Consider the following 21,715-nt stretch of genomic DNA (forward strand, 5'->3'; position numbering starts at 1 on the left):
GGCAGCTCAGCCTTTCCCCTTTTAATGAGGCTCATCCATAAACCACATCTGTCAGAGTCAAGGAAAAGCTCAGCCGCCGGCCGAGGGGCACAAGCTGCTGCAGGGCTCCAGCGGGTGAGCAGCGAGGCCAGGTGCTGCAGCGGGGCCACTCCTGGGCAGAGGAGCAGGGCTGGCTGCCGCAGCCGGCCCAAGGAATGTCTGATCCCTTACTGCACGCCCTCCATCATCTTCAGGAACTCTGCAAGAAAGCGGCACCATCAGACCCAGCTGTGCCAGACACGCAGCCCAAAGGGGCTGAGCAAGCTGCAGGGTCAGGGCTGCCGCTCACCATCGAAGTCAATGCGGCCATCATTGTTCTTGTCTGAATCCTTCATGAGGTCTTCTATATCCTCCTCGGTGACGTGCTCCCCGGTGGCCCTGAGAATCTCACCCAGCTCCTCGATGTCGATGAACCCATCAGCATTCCTGTGGGAGAGTAATGGCAGGATGTGGCCCTGCTCGCCACCAAGGACAGGTGCCAGCAGGCACTGCCCCCCTCACCTGTCGAAGATGCGGAAGCAGTTGGCCAGCTCCTCCTCAGACTTGCCCTTGGCGTCCTCTTTCATCTGGCGCACCATCATCACCAGGAACTCCTCGAAGTCAATGGTGCCGCTGCCTGTGGGGAGGGAGCGCGATGCGGGTCAGGCCGTGCACTCAAGCCACCCACCGCCCCCATGGAAGCTGCTCACCGTCCTCGTCCACCTCCTCGATGATGGCATCCAGCTCTTCCTTGGTGGGGTTCTGGCCCAGCATCCTCATCACCGTGCCCAACTCCTTGGTGCTGATGTCCCCACCACCGTCCGCATCAAACATGTCGAAGGCAGCTTTGAACTCTGCAGGGAAGACTGGTCAGTGCTGGGACTCAGGCAATGGCGTGGGTCAGGATGGGGCCCCGCTCCTCTCCCTGCTCACCAGCGATCATCTCCTCGCTGAGGAAGGCACGGGCCTCCGCCTGCTGGTCCGTCTGTAAGGCACAGGGAGAAGGGGTCAGTTCCTGCCCCATGCACCCCTGCCCTGCCAGCACAGCCCCTGCCCAGGGTCAGCAGCATAAAGGTGTCTGCAGCAGTATCTGGCACAGTGCAAAACTTCAGCCTCCCGACACAGCTGCAAAGCCTTTGTCCAGCTCAGCTCTACAGCACGTGGCTGTTCCCTGAGTGAGCCAAGGCCTCAGGCAGCCCTGCAGCTCAGCTGCCCCAAGCCCCATGCAGCCGCCCACCGGGGGTCCATGACGCAGGGGCCGCCATGCTGCCTTGGCATCCCAGGCACGCGACACTATTTTTGAACTCTCCTCAACTCCCCTTATAGGGAGCAGTGCTGAGCGGGCACCTGTTTGCCCCGGATTGAGTTTCTCCTGGAGGCGAGGGCTGTCTGGGGCCACAGAGGTGTCGCATGACCCAGCGCTTGGCTTTCAGCGCCTTCACATAGCCCAGATCCAGCTCTGATCACCCCATGCACCAGTTACTTCCAGGCAGCCATGCAATCCCTCCCTGAGGCATGTCTCATAGGGGTACGCGTCCCATAGGGGGATATACGCCATGGGGAACATGTCCCGCTGCCCCCACGTCCCTTCTGCCTTCCGCCACAGCCAGCCTGCAGGAATTGTCCCTCTGCCATCGCCCCATAGAGGTGCCTGGCAGCCCCACATCACGGTGCCCAACACCTCTGGCCCAGCCACCGCTCACCCCAGCACCATTGGAGCACTTACCATCGACGCCATCTCTGCTGCTCTCCTCCCGCAGGGAGTCACCACCTCCTGCACCAGCAGCCCCCAGACACTCCTTGGCTCCCCAATTTGTAGTGTCCTCGTGCCCCCAGCCGTTGGCCCCCAGCCCCAGCAGCCTATCAGCTCCCTGGTGGAAATCCGGCCCCGCTCATTGGCACCAGGCTCATTTTACCTAATTTAGCCAAAGCGTTATTGGCCAAGAGCGGGGGATTAAACGTGGGTCTGAAGTCGGGATAGAAATTCAAGCCCTGCAGGGAGGGACACGGCCTCTTGGCAGGAGTGCAGCCCCTTAATCTACACCTCCTTGCACCAGGACAGCTCAGCATGGAGAGGGTTAAAAATAGCCCCAAATAGTGGCATCCCCAACACCAGGACTGGGCTCCCCACATGTCAGGCCAGCAGTACGGACAGAGCTGGACAGCAGTGCCTGCACCACTGCTAACCCCACAGCACAGACTGGGGCAGGCGGGCAGCGCTGGGGCTGTGCCCCCTCCCTCACCCCTCAGTACCCGGCTGCTTTGGCTGTGCCCAAACCATCGGCCCCTCCTTTCACCCCTTATTTCTGCTCTGGAGGGGCTGAGGCAAAGCAGCAGCCCCCAGCCCCAGAGCAGCACTGGCTGTGAGCTGCAGGTGGATGAGGAGCAGGGTCCTACAGTGGGACCTGGCCTTGCAGTGACTTCCCACTTTGCTGGCAGCCGCCGCCTGGGCCTGGCAGGGCCAGAAGTGGCACGTCTGCTCCGTGACTCTGGGAGAGTGGGAATGATGCCCACGGCCTCCTCAAAAGCGCGGCACAGCTGTGTCTCTGCCAGGCCAATGGCCCTGGGACTGGCTGGCCAAGTGGCCCACGGCCCTTGTGCCCTGTGCGGCTCTTCAGAAGGGCTTTTGGGGCTGCAGCAGGACTGTCGGTCTGCAGGATCCTGTGCTGGGGCAGCTCTGAGGCACCCCATGGATGGGGCAGCACAGCACAGCGAGGAGCAAGGACAGAGTGATGGCAGCAGCTGGATCATTCCTCGATATTAATAGACATTCCCAAGAAAGCAGCAAGGACAGAGTGGGTATGGCACTAAATAAGGGCGGTGAGTGCCCGGCACCGGCCATGGCTGCAGCCCAGGAGCAGGAGCCTGTGGCGAGGCTGAGGAGGGCAGGGGTGATGGGTGAGGGTGCCGGGTATTGGGATGTCGTGGTGTTGGGATGTCGTGGTGTTGGGATGTCGTGGTGTTGGGGTACCGAGGTGTCAGGGTGCCGTGGCAGCGCAGGGTGGTGGCAATCAGGGAGCTGTGCCCAGGAACAGGGCAGGGGCTGTGCGGGCAGCGAGAAAGCCGGACCGCGCCGTGCCGAGCCGCGCTATGCCGTGCCGGGACGTGACAGCCCCGCCGCGATCCGGGTTCCCAGCGGAGGCGGAGCCGCGCAGGGAGGATCCCGGGACGAGCAGCGGCGGAGCGGCCATCGCTCGGCACCGCCCGGCGCGGCGCGGCCCGGCACAGCGCGGTACGGTACGGTGCGTAACGCCCACCGCGGCAGCGGGGCTGCTCCTGGGGCAGCGGGGCTGAGGGTGCGCCCGGCTCGGGGGGGCCGGAGGGTCCCGGCCGGGAGCGGGGCCGTCCCGGTGCGGGGTCCCGCGCTGCCCCCGCCCCCCCCCCCCCGTGCCCGTCCCGTTGTCGGGGCGGCCGGGGCTGACCCGTCGCCGCAGCCGCACCGCGGGGATGGCCGCCCGCATCCTGCACCGCCTGCGGCACGCGTTGGGCGCAGAGGGCGCCCGGGAGGAGCGGACACACGACGGCGTTGAGGCCGAGGACTGCCCCGAGAGCTCGGAGCTGGAGGACGACACCGAAGGGCTGTCCACGCGCCTCAGCGGCACCCTGAGCTTCAGCGGGCACGAGGAGGACGAGGACGAGGAGGAGGAGGAGGAGGACGGCGGCGGCGGCGAGGAGCTGCAGGCGGGGGATGGCGCGCAGGACGGAGGCAGGTGCTGGGATGGGTGCCCTGGGCTCCCGCCGCCCCGGCGCCCGCTGAGCCCTTCTCCCCGCACAGAGTGGGGCCCGGCGGCGCGGCCCGGCAGCCTGCTGACCCGGCAGCTGCAGGAGCTGTGGCGGCGGTCGCGGAGCAGCTTCGTACCGCAGCGGCTGCTCTTCGAGGTCACCAGCGCCAGCGTGGTCAGCGAGCGCTCCTCCAAGTACGTGGTGAGTGCGCCCGCGGGGCCGCAGCGGCGGGTGGGGGTCCGGGCGGGCGGGCGGGCGCTCACCTCTCTCTGTCTCTCCCCGTGCTGCTCTGATGGTGCTGCGGCTCAGATGAGCCTCAGGTAACTACGGCCCGCAGCTCCGCCGTGTGAATGCCGCCCTTGGAGCACGGCGTGCCCATCCCTTCATCTCCTTTGCTGCTGTGCACTCGGTTCAGCCCCGGCCCCACCAGGGGCCGTGTCCCCCAGCACAGCACCTCCCGACCCCCGTTCCCTGCCCGCAGCTCTACACCATCTACCTGATCCGCTCGGGGCACTTGGACAAGGCTCCCGCCGCCATCTCCCGTCGCTACTCAGACTTCGAGCGGCTGAACCGCCGCCTGCGTGGCCGCTTTGGCTGTGACATGGCGGGCATCGCCTTCCCCAGGAAGAGGCTGCGGCGCAACTTTACGGCCGAGACCATCGCCAAGCGGAGCCGAGCCTTCGAGCAGTTCCTGTCCCACCTGCACTCCATCGCCGAGATCCGCCGCTCCCCCGAGTTCCTTGAATTCTTCTTCCTGCAGGACCTGCGTGCCGCCCAGCGCCTCACCTGCACCGGCATGTACCGCGAGGCTCTGGCCACCTGGGCCAACGCCTACCGGCTGCAGGACCGCCTGGGGGTGTGCGGCTCTGGCCGCTTCCTCCTGACGCTGGCCGGGTTGGTCGTCTGCCACCAGGAGTTGGACCAGCTGGGTGAAGCCCACGGCTGCTGCGAACAGGCGCTGCAGCTGCTGGAGGCCCAGGACAGCCACCCACTGCTGGGGCCCTTCCTCCAGGCTCACGTCCACCTGGCCTGGAAAGTGGGCAAGGACAAGCGGCGGTCAGAAGCCCGGCTGCAGGGCCTGCAGGAGGCCGGCGTGCCCTTGCAGCAGCAGCCCAGCCTGAAGGAGTATCTCATCAAGGAACCTCTGGAGTGAGGCTAGGGGCCGTGGGGTGCAGACAGTTTGCGCTCTGGGGCGGGAGAGGGAGCAGAGAGGGTTGGGATGGGGCACAGAGGCAGAGTTGTGATGGCACAGTCTGTATGTGGTGGCTGGGATCAGGGTTGGCCCCTCTGGGAGCTCTCTCTTGAAAATGCACTTTCTATATCAGTTTTTCCATCTGTGCTGGTTGCTTGCTGCTCACACTACCTGTCAGGAGCCACCTGCTCCTTGGGGTTCTCAAGACAGACAGGACTTTAGCTGAGACACACTGGCACTGCATTAAAGGGACAGAAAGGCTTCCAGCCAGGAATTTCCAATAACAGAAAATAAAAAGGACTTTAACAAAGCCGTGACAGGAGAAAGAACAGGGGTTCCTGCAGTATCTGTGTAGCTTCACTTCCCCCTGAGGCACCGCACAAAGACACCCACCAGCAGGAAGACCTTGTACTTCCCAAACCAGGAGGTGGGAACGGCCGTGTTCTTCCCTTTCTTTGTGGCTGCTGTGCTCCCCTCTCCAGCTCAGCTCCAAAGAGGAGACCAAGGTGCTAGCAGCAGCAGCAGCTTACCATAAGGGCACAAGGAGGTCAGCAGAAGTGAGAAGAGGAAGCCATGTGAGCGTTGCAGTAGCACTTTCTTCTCTGACCTGTGTGCTGCAGGGCACGGCCAGCCCCAAGTGTCCTGGTGCTGCCCTCTCCTCCCCTGCCACCAGAAGATCTGAGCTACACACAGTCACCCAGAGTTGAGGGGACAAAGTCCAGGATACAGAGCTCAGCTGCTCACGTGATAGCTTTATTACTGTGGGTGAAGAGTGGCTCAGCATAGCGCGCCATTACGCTGCACAGCTGGCAATTGACAGCAGTAACACTGCAGCCCATGCAGAATCACCTCAGTGTTGAAGTGCTGGCACCAACACTTCCACCTGTGGGACTAAGCTGCTTCTCTTCTGCTGCTCCTTCTGCTGCTGCGCGGGGTCCTGCCTCTGCCACAGGTATTCTGGTGCAGGCTTCAACCCCAGCACACGGAGCTTAGTCCAACTGCTGTATCTGGCTTCCTTGGCTAGAGTTTACTCTGGTTTGGGTTCTGCTCCACCCGGATGACTCCTTCCTGTGTACAGGTGACAGCCAGGACCCCATCCCTGCGCCACAAGCGTCCGTGCACCAGCCCTCGGCACCCACCTGCAGAAAACGGCGTGAGACTGCAGCCCTGTGTGGGTTGCATCAGCCTTTGCCGTGTGGTGTCCGGGGAACCAGCCAAGACTCACCAGCCCAGGGGCTCTCGCACTCGTACAGCATCCAGTGGTCAGATCGGAAGGGCGCATGGAACCACATGGAGTGGTCGAGGGACACCATGAATTTGATTTTGTACTGACGATGAGGCAGTAGCGCCGTGCCCAGAAAGGCATAGTCAGAGATGTAGGCGGCCACACAGCAGTGCACCTTCATGTCAGTCTCTCCTGCAAAAAGCCACTGTTTGCTCAGTGCCAGGTGACTGTGGGACACATCTGGACACGGTAGGTGATGTAAAGCTCCAACAGCTGTGCGTCCCCAAGGTAGCTGTGAGCCCAGCAGCACTGCGGCACTACTTCAGACCTTCAGCCCTTGCTATGGCCCAGGCTGAAGGCTGCAGGACTGAATACAGCAAATGGGCATTGCCTCACACCCTGGCCCCCTGCCCTTACTTCAGTCCTGAAACCCCCACATTTCCCCCAGCTTTAGGGCATAGGGACCACAACTCTCCCAGCCCTCTGTCATGAGTGTGAGAGCTTGAGCCCCAGCCCTGGATTTGTGTGGCAGCCAAAGGCCCCTCCAGGCAGTACCCACCTATGTAGCCTCGGGCTCGCACCCAGAAGAACTGCTTTGCCTCCTGCGGCTCTGTGCAGAGTATATCTGGTGGGTTCACAGGTTTGATATCAATCGGCACATCTTCAGCTTGGATCCTGTTGAGATGCTTTCTGTATCTCTCTGCCAAGTTAGGATTCCTTGAGACCAATATGGAGAAGCAAAATCAATGCCCAGTACCCATGGAAGGCAGTGTCAGCCCAGGGCCACAGGGAAAAGCAGGAGGGCACAGCTGCTGCTGCCTGCCTCTCCTTCCTTTGCAAGTGCATGTGGGGACTCCTTGGGTTATCGCTGCAATCTTTTCCCATCTGCTTCTGTCCCTGTGCCTCCCTAAGCCCCAGCACAGAGCAGGGAGCCCCCAGGGTATGCCCTTTCCTCTCCACTCACTGCAGGAACTTCTCAATGAGCTCCTCCTGTGTCAGCAGCTCCTCAGGGGGTGGCACGGTGGGCATGGTGAACTGGTGCTGCACAGGACTCTGCTGGGACAGCTGGAAGGAGGCCTGGCAGATGAAGATAGGCTTCCCATGCTGAATGGCCTTCACAGAGCGGACGGAGAAGCTCTTTCCAGTACGGGTCCGCTCCACCTCGTATAACACCGGCACCTTGGGGTCCCCTGGGTGGATGGGAGCCTTTGGCCGCGGGACAGCCATGCACCACAGAGGGCCCCGATCCGCGCTGGCAGAAAGCCGGGGCCAGGCAGAAGAAGCACTGCTCCACTGCGGCAGGCACAGAATGGCGGCCCCGGTCCCGGCCCCCCCCCCCATCTCCCAGATCCGCCCACCCGGCCCCGGTATCCTTGAGCCGCCCGAGCCCCGCGGCGCGGTCCCACCTGCGCGCACGAAGTAGCAGTGCAGCGAGTGGGCCTGGAGGTCACGGCTGACGGCACGGGCGGCTGCCACCAGGGCCTGGCCCACGATCTGCCCGCCGAAAAGGCGCCTCGTCACGGGCACCCAGTGGTGCTGACCCCTAACGGGAGAATGGCGGCTGCCGTCAGTGCGGCGGACAGCGCGGAGGGACGGGCGGGCGGAGCACCGCGCACCTGAAGAGGTCGACCTCGAGGCGCTCCAGGTTGAGCACGCTGGTGATCAGCACGCTCCGCAGGTCCCCGGCCGCTGCCAGCCGCTTCAGACCCGAGCCCGAGGCCGCAGCCCCGGCATCGCCCGGCTCCGCCATCTTCGCCGCGACCCGGAACCGGCACTGCCTGCAGCCACATCCGGCAGCCGCTCGGAGCAGCAGGAAGTCCCGCCCACACGGCTGGAGGCGGGAGCCACCAACTGATTGGGTTTTCGAGTCGTCAATCGCTGGACTGGCGGCAGAAAACGTTGCGCTGGTTGGTCGGCCTCCCGCCAGTTGGGAAAGAACGGCTGTGATTGGTCGGACGGCGGGCGGGGCGGTGCTCCATCGGGTTGATAAGGGCCGGCAGGCTGCCCAGCCCTCACATTTCGCCATGGAGCTCGGGGCGCGTTTCCGGACGTACCGGGAGTTCAAGGAGTCCCTGTGCGCCTACCAGCAGGCCCACGGCTCCCACTATAGCCTGCGCAGCTGCACCTCGGTGCGCTTCCACAACCGGGAGCACGGCACGGCCGTTCGCGAGGATGTGATGTAAGGCGGCCGTCTCCCGGCGTCGTGTAGGCCTCGGCCCACCGGCAGCGGCACGTGCTGCTGAGCCTCTTCGCCCTCGCCTGTCCCCGGGCTGCGATCCCACGTGCCCGTGGCAGGGCGGCCTGCCTGCAGGCCAGGTCACGGTGGCGGGGCGATGCTGGTGCCGTCGCGGCCCTGCTGCTGTGAGGCTGAGCTGTGTTGCTGCCCTCACACCTGCATGCACTCTCCGTGCTGTCCCCCGTGCAGCTCTCTGCACGGTCGTTGCTCAGCTCTGTTCTCTCTGACCCTTGCGGTGAAACCTGCCTTTCTGGTATTTGAGATGATGCTGTTGTGGTGTTGCTAACTATCACTGTGGCCTTTTTCAACTGAAGTGGTATCTTAAGTGTTGGCATCCAGTAATGTTCCCTGGCTGCTTTTAGCCCATGTGTTGGAAAGGATTTATCTGGATTCCCTTTCATAGTGCTGAGTTCTGCAGGCCTTCGTTGTCTCTGCTGGGACCGGGCCCATGGATGTGCTCAGTCCTCCTTAGAACAGAACTTAATCCCATGTCTTAAAGCCTCTCTTGCCCTGCTCCTGTGGATACCGGGGTGTTTGGTGATGGTGGCTGTAACTCTTAGCTCCTTTGTTCCCACTGTTTGTGCTTATCCTGAGATTTCCGAGTAGACCAGCCTTGCACATCTGGTGGATGTATATTTTTATGTTTGCTAATTGAATGTAGAGCTGACATGCTAGAGAAGTCAAAACTAAATGTTGAAAAACTAACAGCATCATTGCTCCCACCATTAACTTTTTCTCAACGTTTGCAGGTTCATGCAGGTGAAGTTTGGTTGTACCCGGACCCAAAAGTACAATAAGAAAAGGAAGAAGCAGCCCAATCTGTGTCCAGCTTACTTCGTTTTGCAATATAATGAGGACATAGATCAACTGGTGATCAGTGAGCTGTGTAGTGACCATGTACATGTGGACACAGAGTTTTTCCTGACTGGTGTTGGCATAACCAGAAGAGCCAACACCACAGCAGATGGCAGCCCTGCAGTCAAGCTGTGCAGGCAGCAGGCAGAAGGGACCGAAAGCTCCAACGAGGTGGATGAGAATTTGCCTGAGGCTGAGCAAGTTGTGGATGGAGCATCCACCCTGTGCAGGGTTCCTGCACTCTCAGAGGCAGGGAAGGAAAATGATTCTCCCTCAGCAGCAGACAGAGTCACTGAAGTAGTGAAAAGCTGCCTGAATGCAGACAGCGGGGCACTGGCCTCACTTGATGTAGGCAGTGAGCAGGGGCTGGAGAGGCTCAACTTCCAGACCAGCAAGATGAAGAGCTTATTTACAAAGTTTCCTACCAGCCTTCTGTTGCACAGGGTACAGAGCCAGGGAGAACACGTTCTCTACGTGCTCTTAGTAGAGAGTAAAGAGCGAGTGGGGAAGATTGTGCACTGGTCAGTGCTGAAAGCTGACACGGGACAGAGCATCAGCAAAATGCTGGCTGTTTTCAAGGAGTTCAATCCTGAGTGGCGAAAGGTGAAGGTTGTTTTTGTGGACACGTCCTTCCCTCACAAAGCTGTCCTTCAGGAGCTCTTTCCTTTGGCTCAGGTGCTCCTTTCTGTCTACCACACTGTCCGACTGCTTGAGGAGAATGTGAATGCAGCAGAAATGCCACTTTCTGCCAAGCAAGAAATGAAGCTGGCCTTGAAGAATGCAGTATTTTCCACTTCGGCTGACAGTCTGGAAACCCTGTCTCAGATGATGAAGAGCGTGGTTAACGCGGAGCTGTACGCCTACCTCCAGGCCAACTGGTTCTCCTGTGAGCTGCTGTGGTACATGCATACCAAGAAAGGTCTTCATTCATGCAGTGCACACATTGACAGTCTGGATCTCGTCACACACCGGCTATCTGCTCTCTTTGGCCAGCACTCCTCCTTGGAGGCAAGCGTTCTCCATTTACTGGAGTGCGCAGAGTGTCTCGATTCCAAACCTCTGGAAAGCTCCAACTGGAGTCCCTCGTGCACCAAGGACTGTCAGAGAGGCTTCCAGGAGAAACCTGAAGCGCAGGTGCATGCCACCACAGAACCAGATCCTCCTTTTGACTCACAGGTTCTCACTGAGCACCCCGAGCCTCCCAGGCAGACGGTGCCCAGTGTGGTGGTGGAGGGGCAGGCCTGCATGCTGGAGGAGCTGCGGGACTGCTCCACGGCGCAGGGCTACCAGCTGTGTGCCAACGAGTGGGAGGTGGTGCAGATGTCCACGCAGCTCATCAGCGCCGTGCCGGGCGGCGTGGAGGTGCGGCTGCTGGAAGACGCGCACCGGGTGAGCGACGACTGCCGGAGCTGCAGCTGCTACTTCCAGCACCGCTACCGCCTGCCCTGCCGCCACGTGCTGGCCGTGCTGCACGCCGAACGCAGGAGCGTGGAGAGCGGTATGGTGGGCCACCGCTGGCGGCGAAAATACGAGCAGCGCGCCGTGCCCGCGGAGCTGCCGGAGCACATGGATATTCCGGGGGAGGCGGAGGACCGGCGGGACCGGATCCAGGCGCTCAGCAAGGAGCTGGCCAACCTGCTGCTGCAGAGCGACGGGGCGCAACTGGAGGAGCGCAGCTCCGCGCTCAGGGCCATCGTGGACGCCTGGGCCGAGCAAGGTGGGGACAAGGAGCGCGGTGCGGAGGCGAGCCCGGACCTGGGGGTGAAGCAGGAGGCGGCGGGCGCGCCGTGAGCGGCCGCTGGGGCCGGGCGCGTTCCCGTGCGTCGGGCGCGCTGTGCCGCCTTCTCCGCGCGGGGGCGCTGTGGCGGTGCGTGCGTCGTGACGTCATCTGCGCGCCCGGCGCTGATTGGTTGCGTCGCGGGGCCGGGCGTGGTGCACATGGCGGTGCGGCCATGGCGGAGGACGCGGGGAGCGGCTGCCTGGTGTCCTACGAGCTGGACGCCGAGGGCCGCATGGCCTCCGTCAGCTTCCAGAGCGCCGAGATGGGCGCGCTGTTCGCTCGCTTCCCCCAGGCCCTGCTGGTGCACCGAGCCTGCGCCCCGAGCGGCCGGGCGCTGTACGTCTTCCTGGCGGACGGGCCGTGGCTGGCGGGGCGCGGGGCCGCGGGCAGGGTGGTGCACCTCGCAGTGCCCCGCGACGAGTCGGCACGCGGCTTGGCTCGCATGTGCGAGGCCTTCCGGGCGTTCAACCCCGCGTGGTGGCGCACCCGGGTGCTGCTGGTGGGCCCCGACCTCCCCGAGCCCGTGGCGCTGGGCCAAGCCTTCCCCGGGGCCGAGGTGCGCCTCTCAGCTTTCCATGTGTGCAAGCACCTGCAGGAGCAGATTCAGCGGCTGGGCCTGGAGCACCGGGCCGAGCAGCTGCTCCTCAACACCCTGCACGGCACCATGTGCAGGGCCACGGAGAGCAAACGCAAGGAGATGCACCGCGTCCTGAGTGAGACGGTACCGCCAGACCTGCTGCCACGCTTCCACGCTCACTGGCTGCTCACCAATAAGATCTGGGCCACACACGGGGAGAGAGGCTGCAAGAAGAGCTGTGACTATTTTATGGAGTTGGAGACCGTCACCCAGGGCATAAGCCAGGTTTTTAATGCTGAGCTCTTCTTGGAAACTTGCATTGCCTCATTTGCAAAGTACTACCAGAAGTGTGTTTCTGAGACCCCTCCCAGTGATACTGTGTGCTCCACTGCCTGTCCTGATCACCGTGCAGCTTCCCAAACCTCACCCACCTCGAATTCCCCTCTGCAGCCCCTGGCACCATGTCAGGATCAGCCATCCCAGTGCTGTGTCCCGGACTCTCCCATGGCAATGGCAGCTCCTCAACTCCCAGTGGCCCTCCGCAGCCAGCCTGCACCTCCCCAGCCTCTCCTCCAGAGCGGGTCTGTGAGCACTTGCTCCTTGTACATTCCTTCATCTCCTGCAATTAAAGAGGAGGCTACAGAATATTCTGAGGGGGACAGCGATGAGGGGGTGAACCAAAAGGCTGAAGAACGTATCATGCGATCTTTGTCTGATATTTGCACAGAGTTTGCTGCCAGGCTGTGCCTGAGCGAGCTTGCAGTGGTTCAGAAGTCTGTACAGCTGATAGGCAGCAGCACAGATGCTGTCAACGTACAGATCCTTGAAGATGCTCACAAAGTGACTCAGGAAGGGCTGTGCCACTGCACATGCCACTTCAACCAGACGTTCCAGTTGCCCTGCCGGCACATCCAGGCTGTGCTGAACTTGGAGAGAAAGACCTTGCAGCCTGAGATGCTGGGGAAGCAGTGGCAGAAGGGACGTGACATCATCATCGAGAGCGCGCGAGGCAGTGCTGACCACCTCCTGGAGGACCTGGAGAGCCCTTGGGATGAGTCTCGGGACAAATTCCTGGCTGTGTCCTTGCTCACAGAAGAGGTCAGCCAGCTCCTCACCTGTTGTAGCACAGAGGAGTTTGAGCTCCGGTGCAGCACGCTGCGAGCGCTGGCTGACAGCTGGATCGGGCCCTACATGCAGGTGAAACTCTAGTATGGGACAGTGAGCCAGCCTCACGCCTGGCACTGCTCGCAGCTCTGCCACATCCCTCCTGCTTTCATTGCTCCTTTATTCAGACTGCACCCCACGGGAGTTAGGGGCTGGCTGGGCCGCTTCGTGAGTGAGCATCCACTCCTGCATGGGGGAGCTGTGGAGCTGGTTTACAAATTCCTGACTGGACTGTGATGGGTAACAAGCTGCTGACCTAACAAGCAGGAAATGCATGGGGTGATCTGAGGGTGGCGTGGGGTAGGAAGTGATAGTTTAATAATGTGATAAAATTATTTGATCTTTGGCCAGCACCTTCAGGTCCTTCCAGCATCCGGCTGTGAGGGTATTGTGCAACAAAGCCAATAAATGCTCCTTTGTCACTTTGGAGCTGAGTGTTTCTGAGGCAATCCTTCCCTGCCAGAGGGCTGTGAGGCTGCTCACTTGGGCAGGGTTTTTCACATCTTTCCTTGGTTTTCAGGTCTAATTTCCTTGCCCACTCATTAGGTGAGTGAGCCTGTGTGTTAAGGAGCAGCAGGACCTGAGGGTGGCGATCTCTGCTGCTGGCAGTGCTGCCTGTGTTGGGGCGTTTGTTTATCTGGTTGTGGCAGCTGCTCTTAATTATTCAGAAAATGGAACTGCCCTCCCTCATGCCTGCTGGGGGTCACGGCAGTACAAACAAGGCTTCTGCAAAGCACAGAGCAAATGCTTTGGGTGTGTGGGGTGGGGGAGGAAAAAACACTAAGAAGAACAAACACGCGATCACCCAAGCCTCTAGAAGCTGTCGTGCAGCTGCTGAGCTGCCAGCCCCCTCTCCAGCCCCTTGGCTGTGTGCTGGGGGATGTGCTGGGGACATCTGGTGAGGAGCAGAAAGCACCACAGACCTCTCTTGATCTCTGTAGTTCATTAGTGCTGTGTTTCCCACAGTTGGTGCTTCAGTAACACTCAGATTTTAGAGTTGCCTGTTGCAGTAGAACTGCAGTGTGGTTGGGAATTTCCCCTCATTTGAGGGTTTTGTCATGCTGTGCGATAATATCAAATCCCTCTGTCTAAATATAGTGTAGTGTTTCCTAAAACACCTTTCTGCAAGCTTAAAGCTGTATGTTCTGCCTGCTCCCAGAGCAGTCTCCCCAGGGAAACACAGCACAGGCACACAGTGATCCAAGGCTGGGAACCAGGGTCTGCACCAGACCTCCCCCAGCTTGCTGTGACTGGCTTCATGGCCACAGGCACGAGGAGCAGCCACTGCTGGAGCTGCTCCCTGCACGTGGTGTATGGACAGCAGTCCGACCCTTCCGCCTCTTCTCAGAGAGCACAGGAAATAAGTCATCCCTTTCTCAGTAAACATGTTTCCCAAGAGCGAAACTGCGTGGCTGGGACAGGGCCCAGCTGCAATTTACCTTCCACGTGAGCAGGGAGCCCTGCAGCCCTTTGTGAGGGCCCGTTGCTGGCAGCGCAGCTTCCCAGGCCGCCCTCTCACTGCTGCAGGCTGCTTCCAGCCAGAAAGGAGCCTGGGCTGGGGCTGCTGGCCCTGCACTCGCCTCTGGCAGTGCTCTGAGCTTGCCGCAGCACTGAGAAGCAGTGCCCCAGCACATAGCATCCCATATCACAGGCCTCCATCCTGCAGTCTCGGGGCTGTTGTTCAGGAGGACCTGCAGGCAGTGCTCAGCGCCCCTGCTGTGGACCCAGGAAATTGTAGCTTTGTTCCTGGGCTCTGTGGACCGGCACCACGCAGAGAGCTCAGGCTGTGCCTTGAAGTGCTTTATTACTCACTCTCTTCTGTGAGTGGGCACGAGCCCAACCGTACAGCAATTTGAGTTGAAAGGACCCTTGAAGGCCATCGAGGCTGTGCAAACAACAGGGGCACCTAAAGCTACATTGGGTGCTCAGAGCTCCAACCGTACCCGTTCACACAAAGTCTCTGGCATGCTCTGGAGGCTGTCAGGCCATGCAGCACCTCAGTTCCTCACTCGTGTTGGCAGAAGTGCTTCAGCATGGGGGGCAGATCCAAGCCGTCGATGGCCAGGCGGTGCACAATGTGCTTCTGGATGACCAGCCGGCAGAGCGTCTGCAGGGAAGGGACTGCAAGAGAAACAGTCTTGCAAAAACAGAAGGAGCTGGGGTGGCTGGGAGAGCTGTGTTGGGAGAGTGGCGTGCAGGGCTCACTGCCGGCTCCTGGCTTTTGGGCAGTGTTTGGGGAATTTTATGCTGCAGGCAGCACTCATCCTCCTGCAGGGCTCTGCTGGGGGAGAGCTTCACCCTGTGGAGTCCTCATGCTGTGCCCAGGCTGGAGCTCCTTTAACAGGCTGAGCATGGTGGCCCTGCAGTCATGTGCCTACACAGTGTGTTACTGTGGTGTTTTACATTTGTTTTCTCTCGGGGCTGCTATATGGTTCCTCCAGGGACCCACGTGCCCACACAGTGTTTTCCTTTCATCCTCATCCCCTCGGTGGCCTGTGTGCACTCCACACTGCACCATCAGCCTCTGCAGGGAGGACTCACATGATGCTCCCGGGACGCGTCTTCCATCGGCCCCCTGACCCCTGTGACACAGGCTGTGGGCGGATTCCTCCTCTATGAGCTGTGGGAAGCCCCCAGCAGCGCAGGGCGGGGGGGCCGGCTGCGGTGTCACGCTGCAGAGCGGGGCCCTGGGTGGTGGCCCAGCTGCTCTGCTCTCACACGGCCGCCAGCACGAGGCCTCGGGGCAGCACCAGACAAAGCAGCGTTGTGCCCCGGCCTTGGGCTGCTCCTGGATGTCTGCTATGCTTATCATAGGCCGGGGCTCGCCGCCCTGAGCGTTCGGTGAGCAGCAATGTGGGCCCCCCTGCGCAGCGTCTCGTCTCCTGCCCTTCAGCTGCAGGGTTTCGCTTGACCGCCCACACCCCAGCAAAAGCAGAACTAAACCAAAACTGATTTGTAAAGCCAAGGGAAACGCTGCAGAAAGAGCAGCTGCAGAAATCTGTGGGTAGCTGGCACCGGGTTGCTCACTGCCTCTGGTGCACTGCTGGCCTGGCCCTCACTTTGCACTGTGTCCTGCTGGGAGCCCTTGCTGCTCTCCCCCTCCCTCCCCTTTCTAGAGGAAGGCAGCCAGCACGGGGAATGCCAGACCTCAGCCTTGAGAGGCTGAACTTGGGGCTGAGGTTCCCTGTGCAGAAGTCGCTCTGCTGTGGGTCCTGGTATCTTGTTTGCTTTGTCTCTGGCCTTGTGCCTGCTATGCCAAGACCTCATTATCTCCCAGTTATGTAAAGCTCAGGTGGCACAGCAGCATGATGGTGACCGAGCCATCAGTACCCAGGCACTATTTCTTCTTCTGGTTCACATCCCTCATCATCCTGAGCACGTGCTCATTTTTCCAATACGCTTCTAATTAGCACCTATTAGCTGACTGCTCGCAGGAGCTCGTGGCTGTGCGGGGCTGCCAATCCCAGCCCCACCCTGCCTGGGGACACGGGGATGTTGCCCAACGGCTGCAGCACCGCGGGGGTCTGCCCTGGATCTGCTGCTGCAGCCCTGGCTCTGGATTGGGCGAGGCTGGGGCACTGAGCAGCCAGCACAGGGCTGGAGGGGGGACCTTGGGCTGCCGGAGCCAAACCACATCCCTGCCACGGCTCGGCTTCTGAGAGGCACCGCTGCTAGTGGGGCCTCACTGTACTCTACGGGGACTCGGGATGCTCTGCCACACTCTCCACCCTGTATCTCTGTGCCCCACGTCCCATCCCACTCAAATGCTGCCCACCGGACCACGGGGTCACCGCGCAGATACCCACAGCCGTATTCCACCTGGATCACACGGACGCTTTTGGTAGAGGCGAAGACGTCAACCACAGCGTAGAGCGGCCGCGCGGTGGGCAGGCTCCGGGCGCTCGGCCCCATGTCCTCCCCGTTGATGACGATGTGCATGTCGGCGGTGCCGTCGGGCCGCGGGGCGTACAGCACGCCGATGCGGCTGCGCAGGGCGGTGGGAGGCAGCACGTTGGTGCGGTACAGCTCATCCAGGAGATGGCTGTAGCGCCCGGGGCGGCTGCGCCCCACCAGTTTGTCGCGGGGGATCCTCACGCCCTCGATGCGCAGCTCGGGCTCCCAGAGCGGGGCCGGGGCCGGGGCCGGCTCCTCCTGCCCGTCGGCCGACACGCGGTTGTGACTGCGGGTGATGGCGAACACCCAGGTGTCTCCCAGGCCGACCAGGTCAGGCAGCGAATACTCGGGCACGGTGCCCAGGCTCTGCGGGTCGTGCGCCGTCAGCCCCACGCGCAGGTGCCCGCACCAACCCAGCTCCTTCTCCTCGATCTCCACCAGGAAGATCTGCCCGGGTGCCAGCGGCTCGTGGCTGAAGCACAGCGCGTTGGCGAAGCTCTCGACCCGCGTGGCCCGTGTGCGCGAGGCGTCCAGGCGCACATTGGCGCCGTGCACGCGGTGGAAGCGGGTGGGAGGGTGGCCCGGAGCCGCCATGGCTGCGCCGCTATTTTTAACCGCGCGGCGCCGGGCAGCTGCTGGCAGGCGGTGGCTGGGGCCGGTCCTAACGCACGGGGCCCCGCGGGAGGGCGGCGGCGCGGGGTGTCCGGTGCTGCCCACGGGGCTGCGAGGGACGGGACCGTACAGGGACGGGGCCGTGCAGGGACGGGGTCCTGGGCTCCCCGCTCCTCGCCCTACATCGGGGAACTCCGAGACCGTGCCCGCTCGTAGTGCCCCGCGGTGTCCGCGAGGCGCGGGGGCGTGCGGGGTTACTGCGACAGCCCCGGGGCGGCGTGGGCCCACGCGCGGGATCCGCGCCCGGGCGGTGCAGCCGCCGCGCCTGAGTGCGGTGCGTGGCGCGGCCGGCCGGTTCGTTCACACGTGCGCGCGCGGCGTGGAGGGAGGGGCGTGGCCAGCTGCCGCAAACGATGCGCCGATTGGCTAAGGCTGTCCCCGCTCCGTCCTCGAGGCCCCGCCCAACGGCACGTGACCGCTCGGAGGTCATATGGGCGCGGGTCATGTGCTGCGGGGCGCTGCGGGATCGGGGTGCGGGGTGAGCGGCGTGCGGCACCGGGCGTGGTAGAAGGGAGTGATCCCGCTGGGACTGTGCCGGCAGAGTCGGGACCGGCGAGGGGCACCGCATCGGTGCGGGGCGGCGGAGCTCGGTGCGGTTCGTTGCGTGTGTCCGGGCCCTCGGCATCGCCGTTTCTGTGCCTTCCGCAGATGCTGCCGCTGCTGTGCGCGCTGCTGCTGGGGCTGGGGCCGGCCCACGCCGCGCCCGCGGGCCATGAGGTGACGTTCCTGCCCGGGCTGCCCAAGCAGCCGTCCTTCCGCCACTTCTCGGGGCACCTGTGCATCGGGCCGACGCAGCGCCTGCACTACTGGTATGTAGGGCCGGGCTAGGACGTGGTACTGGTGCGTGGGACCGGTGCTGGCTGGGCACTGGGTACTCACATCACTCACCCCGCAGGTTCGTGGAGGCCCAGAACAACCCGCAGAGCAGCCCTCTGGTATTATGGCTGAACGGGGGCCCTGGCTGCAGTTCCATGGAAGGCTTCTTGAAAGAGCATGGCCCCTTCCTGGTCAGTGGTCACAGCTGCCTGCGGTCTGCAGGGCTCCATGATGCGGGTGGTGTCTTGGGCCCTGTGGTGTGCCACTTATCAGTCTCCACTCCCTCCTCAGGTGCAGCCCGATGGGGTCACGCTGAAGTACAATGACTATGCCTGGAACAAGGTATGGGCCCTGCTGCAGGCAGGGAGCGGCTCCTGCCCCACCCAAGCTGTGGGGAACCATGGCTCTGAACTGCTCTGTGCTGCCCCCCCCCTCCAGCTCTCTGCAGAGCAGGGATGAGGTTCTCATTGCAACACTGGGGTGGGCCACACACAAATGGTGCCATAGGTGAAGGCCGTTGGCCCTCTGTGCCAGGAGCTTCCTGGACTTCCATGCTCCCCTGCCCCTCTGCTGTCCTCACAGATTGCCAACATGCTCTACCTGGAGTCCCCTGCAGGCGTTGGCTTCTCATACTCCGAGGACAAGAAGTATGCTACCAACGACACCGAGGTGAGTGGTGAGGCTGTTGCAGGCCCAGCCCAGAGCTGCTGGCCCAGTGCCACCCCGCTGATGCCATCTGCTGTCCCTGCAGGTCGCACACAACAACTACCTGGCGCTGAAGGAGTTCCTGCGGCTCTTCCCTGAGTACTCCAAGAACGACCTCTTCCTCACAGGGGAGAGCTACGGCGGCATCTACATCCCCACTCTGGCAGAGTGGGTGATGCAGGACCCCAGCCTTAACCTCAAGGTGAGGGCATGGCCTTGCTGCCTGGGGCAGCCCCAGCCCCACAGCCTTTCATCTCCCTGGGTGCTGGCGGTGAACGTGTTCCGCTGCGTGAGACTGAGGAGTGCTCCCAGGCGCCCATGGCCTTTCCTCTTCCCCCATGAAGTAAACAGAGCCACATCTGCTTCCTGCCTGACGCCGATGCTCTGTGGCTGCCCTGTGAGGAGCTGCAACACCACAGAGTTGTTTTCTTATTGCCCCGCAGGGAATCGCTGTGGGAAATGGCCTCTCCTCCTATGAGATCAACGACAACTCCTTGGTGTACTTCGCCTATTACCATGGCCTGCTGGGCACCCAGTGAGAGCGGGGAGCACTGCTGGGGGGAGCGCTGCTGGTCCCTGTGGCACAGAGCAGGGTGGGCTCTGGTGGATCACTCCAACTCTTGGTTTCTGCCTGCAGGCTATGGAAGGACTTGCAGGCCTTCTGCTGCTCTGAAGGGAAGTGCAACTTCCATGACAACTCCAACTTGAACTGCACGCTTAAGGTGAGGGAAGGCTGGAATCCCCGAGCCCTGCTCCAATTCCTGCGAGCAGCAGCACTGTGCTTGGTGTTGGGTGTGTGCTGTGGTCCTTCAAGCTGAGTCCTGAGCCCGTCCTGCTTGTGGCTCATTGCAGATGGCAGAGATGATTGAGATTGTAGAGGAGTCTGGGCTCAATATCTACAATCTCTACGCCCCGTGTGCTGGCGGTGTTCCTGGAAGCATGAGGTGAGAGTGGCGACAGCAGCAGCGCTATCCCCAAGCACAAGCAGCATGCAGATCCCTACCAGCAGCAGGGCGCTGGCAGAGACACTGCTTCTGTGGCCACTTCTTCCTGGTGGTGGGCCCGGGGCCGTTATCCCAAGCCCTTGCTCCTCCAGAGCTCTCACCCTGTGGCCGTGCTTGGTCTGCCTGCAGGTATGAGGGTGACTATCTCGTCACACATGACCTGGGAAACTCCTTCATCCGGATGCCAATGAGGTTCTCCTGGCGCCAGGTGAGTGTGGGTCCCTGTCACAGTGTGCTGCCAGCACCCTCCACCTGCACAGTAGGGGATGGGGCAGCTCTCCCTGCGGGCAGTGCTGAGGTGCTGCTGCAGGGCTATCCCAACTCTCCCAGAACCTGTTCCGGATGCCTGTAGCCCGCAATAAGGTGCGGATGGACCCACCGTGCACCAACTCCACAGCACCAACCATGTATCTGAACTCCCCAGAAGTGAGGAAGGCTCTCCACATCTCCCCCGATGCCCCAGAGTGGCAGGTGTGCAGGTGAGCAAGACACAGGTGGGGTTGAGTGTGTGGCACAAGCAGCTGCTGAGCTCACTGCTGCTTCTTCTGCAGCTTCGAGGTGAACCGCAGCTACAAGCGTCTGTACACGCAGATGAATGACCAGTACCTCAAACTTCTTGGAGCCATGGTGTGTATGTGTGGGGGAGCACGCAGCCCATGGAAGCAGCCCTCCCAGATAGGGCCGTGCCCTGTGCGGTGCTCATGCTCTTCCTGCTCTGCAGAAATACAGAATCCTGGTGTACAATGGGGATGTCGACATGGCCTGCAATTTCCTTGGGGATGAGTGGTTCGTGGACTCCCTGTGCCAGAAGGTAAATGGGCAGAGTGAGGGATCAGCCCAGATACAGGGGGAAGCGGTGGGGTCTGTGGGGCTGGGCAACGAGGGTGCTGTCTCTATTCCCAGGTGCAGGTGGCTCGCCGACCTTGGCTCTACACTGAAGGAGGTGAGAACCAGATCGGGGGCTTCGTGAAAGAGTTCACCAACATTGCCTTCCTCACTGTTAAGGTAGGGCTGAGGTGGTGCCTTGCAGTTGGTCCCACTGTGGTCACTCATGGCTGACACTGGAGCCGTGGGCCAGGCGGTAGTGGAGCCATGGAGGGCACTGACTGCTGGCACCTGTTTCCTGCAGGGAGCCGGCCACATGGTGCCTACAGACCAACCCCTCGCTGCCTTCACCATGTTCAGCCGTTTCATTAAGAATGAGCCGTACTAGGAGCTGGGGAGGCTGTGCCCAGGGCCTTGGGCTGCCTGCGTACAACAGTCACCTCCTGCACAGCTCATCACTGCCACTCGGCTGCACCAGGGCTCCCCTGTGTCATGAACAAAGTGACGACTGCAGCCGGCAGGGATTCCCCGGGCCCCAACGACTATGCTTAGGCTGGAGGCGGGCTTTCTGCAGGGTGCAGGGAGAGGAGTCCTTGGGATGCCATCCCTGCTGGGCACTGCAGCTGTCTCTTTGCTGTGGCTTCCTGTCTCACCTCCTCCCCGTTTCTGGAGGCAATTACTTCCCTCGTAGGCTGGGAGCAGTCCTCACCACTTCCCTCTGTCCTGCAGCCTCTGTACACATGTGGCCTAGGCAGGCTCTGAGCCAGCTGCTCTCTGCTAAGCACAGTTGATGTGGTGGCCATGGGCTCCCCTGCAAGGGCTTTCTACTCCCTTTGAAACCACTCCCAACCTGACCTCAGTGAAAGGCAATTTACAATGAAGACAGTTTCACTGCCTAGGTCACGCAGTGCTCTTGGGAACCCACAATAAACTCTGAATAAGGTGGTCCTGCTCCTCATTAATGAACTCCTTGCACCTCTCTGCTATCCCCTGCTTTGCTTTCTTTTGCTGTCTCAAGAGTGGTTCCTA

The 21,715-nt window shown here is 61.6% G+C and overlaps 7 protein-coding genes across 7 annotated transcripts; 4 read left to right on the forward strand and 3 right to left on the reverse strand.

Annotated features, from left to right (window-relative positions):
- Positions 1-6: 6 nt before the first annotated feature.
- Positions 7-1,848, reverse strand: TNNC2 (troponin C2, fast skeletal type). Its single transcript, XM_042890906.1, has 6 exons — positions 1,745-1,848; positions 952-1,003; positions 729-872; positions 541-655; positions 329-465; positions 7-238 (listed from the first exon to the last, which is right to left on the reverse strand). Exons 1-6 carry the CDS (start codon positions 1,754-1,756, stop codon positions 207-209), a joined length of 492 nt encoding a protein of 163 aa, XP_042746840.1. The 5' UTR covers positions 1,757-1,848; the 3' UTR covers positions 7-206.
- A 699-nt stretch (positions 1,849-2,547) lies between these two features.
- Positions 2,548-5,243, forward strand: SNX21 (sorting nexin family member 21). Its single transcript, XM_042890901.1, has 3 exons — positions 2,548-2,817; positions 3,453-3,942; positions 4,223-5,243. The coding sequence occupies exons 2-3, from the start codon at positions 3,466-3,468 to the stop codon at positions 4,892-4,894; spliced, it is 1,149 nt and encodes a 382-aa protein (XP_042746835.1). The 5' UTR covers positions 2,548-2,817; positions 3,453-3,465; the 3' UTR covers positions 4,895-5,243.
- A 422-nt stretch (positions 5,244-5,665) lies between these two features.
- Positions 5,666-8,199, reverse strand: ACOT8 (acyl-CoA thioesterase 8). The gene is made up of 6 exons (XM_042890900.1): positions 7,775-8,199; positions 7,565-7,701; positions 7,123-7,348; positions 6,718-6,875; positions 6,159-6,350; positions 5,666-6,072 (listed from the first exon to the last, which is right to left on the reverse strand). The coding sequence occupies exons 1-6, from the start codon at positions 8,182-8,184 to the stop codon at positions 5,954-5,956; spliced, it is 1,242 nt and encodes a 413-aa protein (XP_042746834.1). The 5' UTR covers positions 8,185-8,199; the 3' UTR covers positions 5,666-5,953.
- ZSWIM3 (zinc finger SWIM-type containing 3) lies at positions 7,997-11,040 on the forward strand. The gene is made up of 2 exons (XM_042890896.1): positions 7,997-8,337; positions 9,144-11,040. The coding sequence occupies exons 1-2, from the start codon at positions 8,183-8,185 to the stop codon at positions 11,038-11,040; spliced, it is 2,052 nt and encodes a 683-aa protein (XP_042746830.1). The 5' UTR covers positions 7,997-8,182.
- Positions 11,041-11,201: 161 nt separating this feature from the next.
- On the forward strand, positions 11,202-13,199 carry ZSWIM1 (zinc finger SWIM-type containing 1). Its single transcript, XM_042890897.1, has one exon. It carries the CDS (start codon positions 11,202-11,204, stop codon positions 12,813-12,815), a length of 1,614 nt encoding a protein of 537 aa, XP_042746831.1. The 3' UTR covers positions 12,816-13,199.
- Positions 13,200-14,555: 1,356 nt separating this feature from the next.
- Positions 14,556-17,258, reverse strand: NEURL2 (neuralized E3 ubiquitin protein ligase 2). The gene is made up of 2 exons (XM_042890903.1): positions 16,577-17,258; positions 14,556-14,891 (listed from the first exon to the last, which is right to left on the reverse strand). The coding sequence occupies exons 1-2, from the start codon at positions 17,256-17,258 to the stop codon at positions 14,776-14,778; spliced, it is 798 nt and encodes a 265-aa protein (XP_042746837.1). The 3' UTR covers positions 14,556-14,775.
- A 466-nt stretch (positions 17,259-17,724) lies between these two features.
- On the forward strand, positions 17,725-21,631 carry CTSA (cathepsin A). Its single transcript, XM_042890899.1, has 15 exons — positions 17,725-17,814; positions 17,985-18,145; positions 18,232-18,343; positions 18,444-18,494; positions 18,735-18,821; positions 18,904-19,059; positions 19,301-19,392; positions 19,495-19,579; positions 19,710-19,801; positions 19,991-20,069; positions 20,192-20,340; positions 20,413-20,488; positions 20,583-20,672; positions 20,765-20,866; positions 20,991-21,631. Exons 1-15 carry the CDS (start codon positions 17,767-17,769, stop codon positions 21,072-21,074), a joined length of 1,464 nt encoding a protein of 487 aa, XP_042746833.1. The 5' UTR covers positions 17,725-17,766; the 3' UTR covers positions 21,075-21,631.
- The last annotated feature ends 84 nt before the right edge of the window (positions 21,632-21,715 follow it).

The sequence above is a fragment of the Lagopus leucura genome, unplaced genomic scaffold, assembly GCF_019238085.1.
Source record: "Lagopus leucura isolate 7727_CA_CO unplaced genomic scaffold, USGS_WTPT01 130-12_obj-0_obj, whole genome shotgun sequence".
Taxonomy (NCBI): domain Eukaryota; kingdom Metazoa; phylum Chordata; class Aves; order Galliformes; family Phasianidae; genus Lagopus; species Lagopus leucura.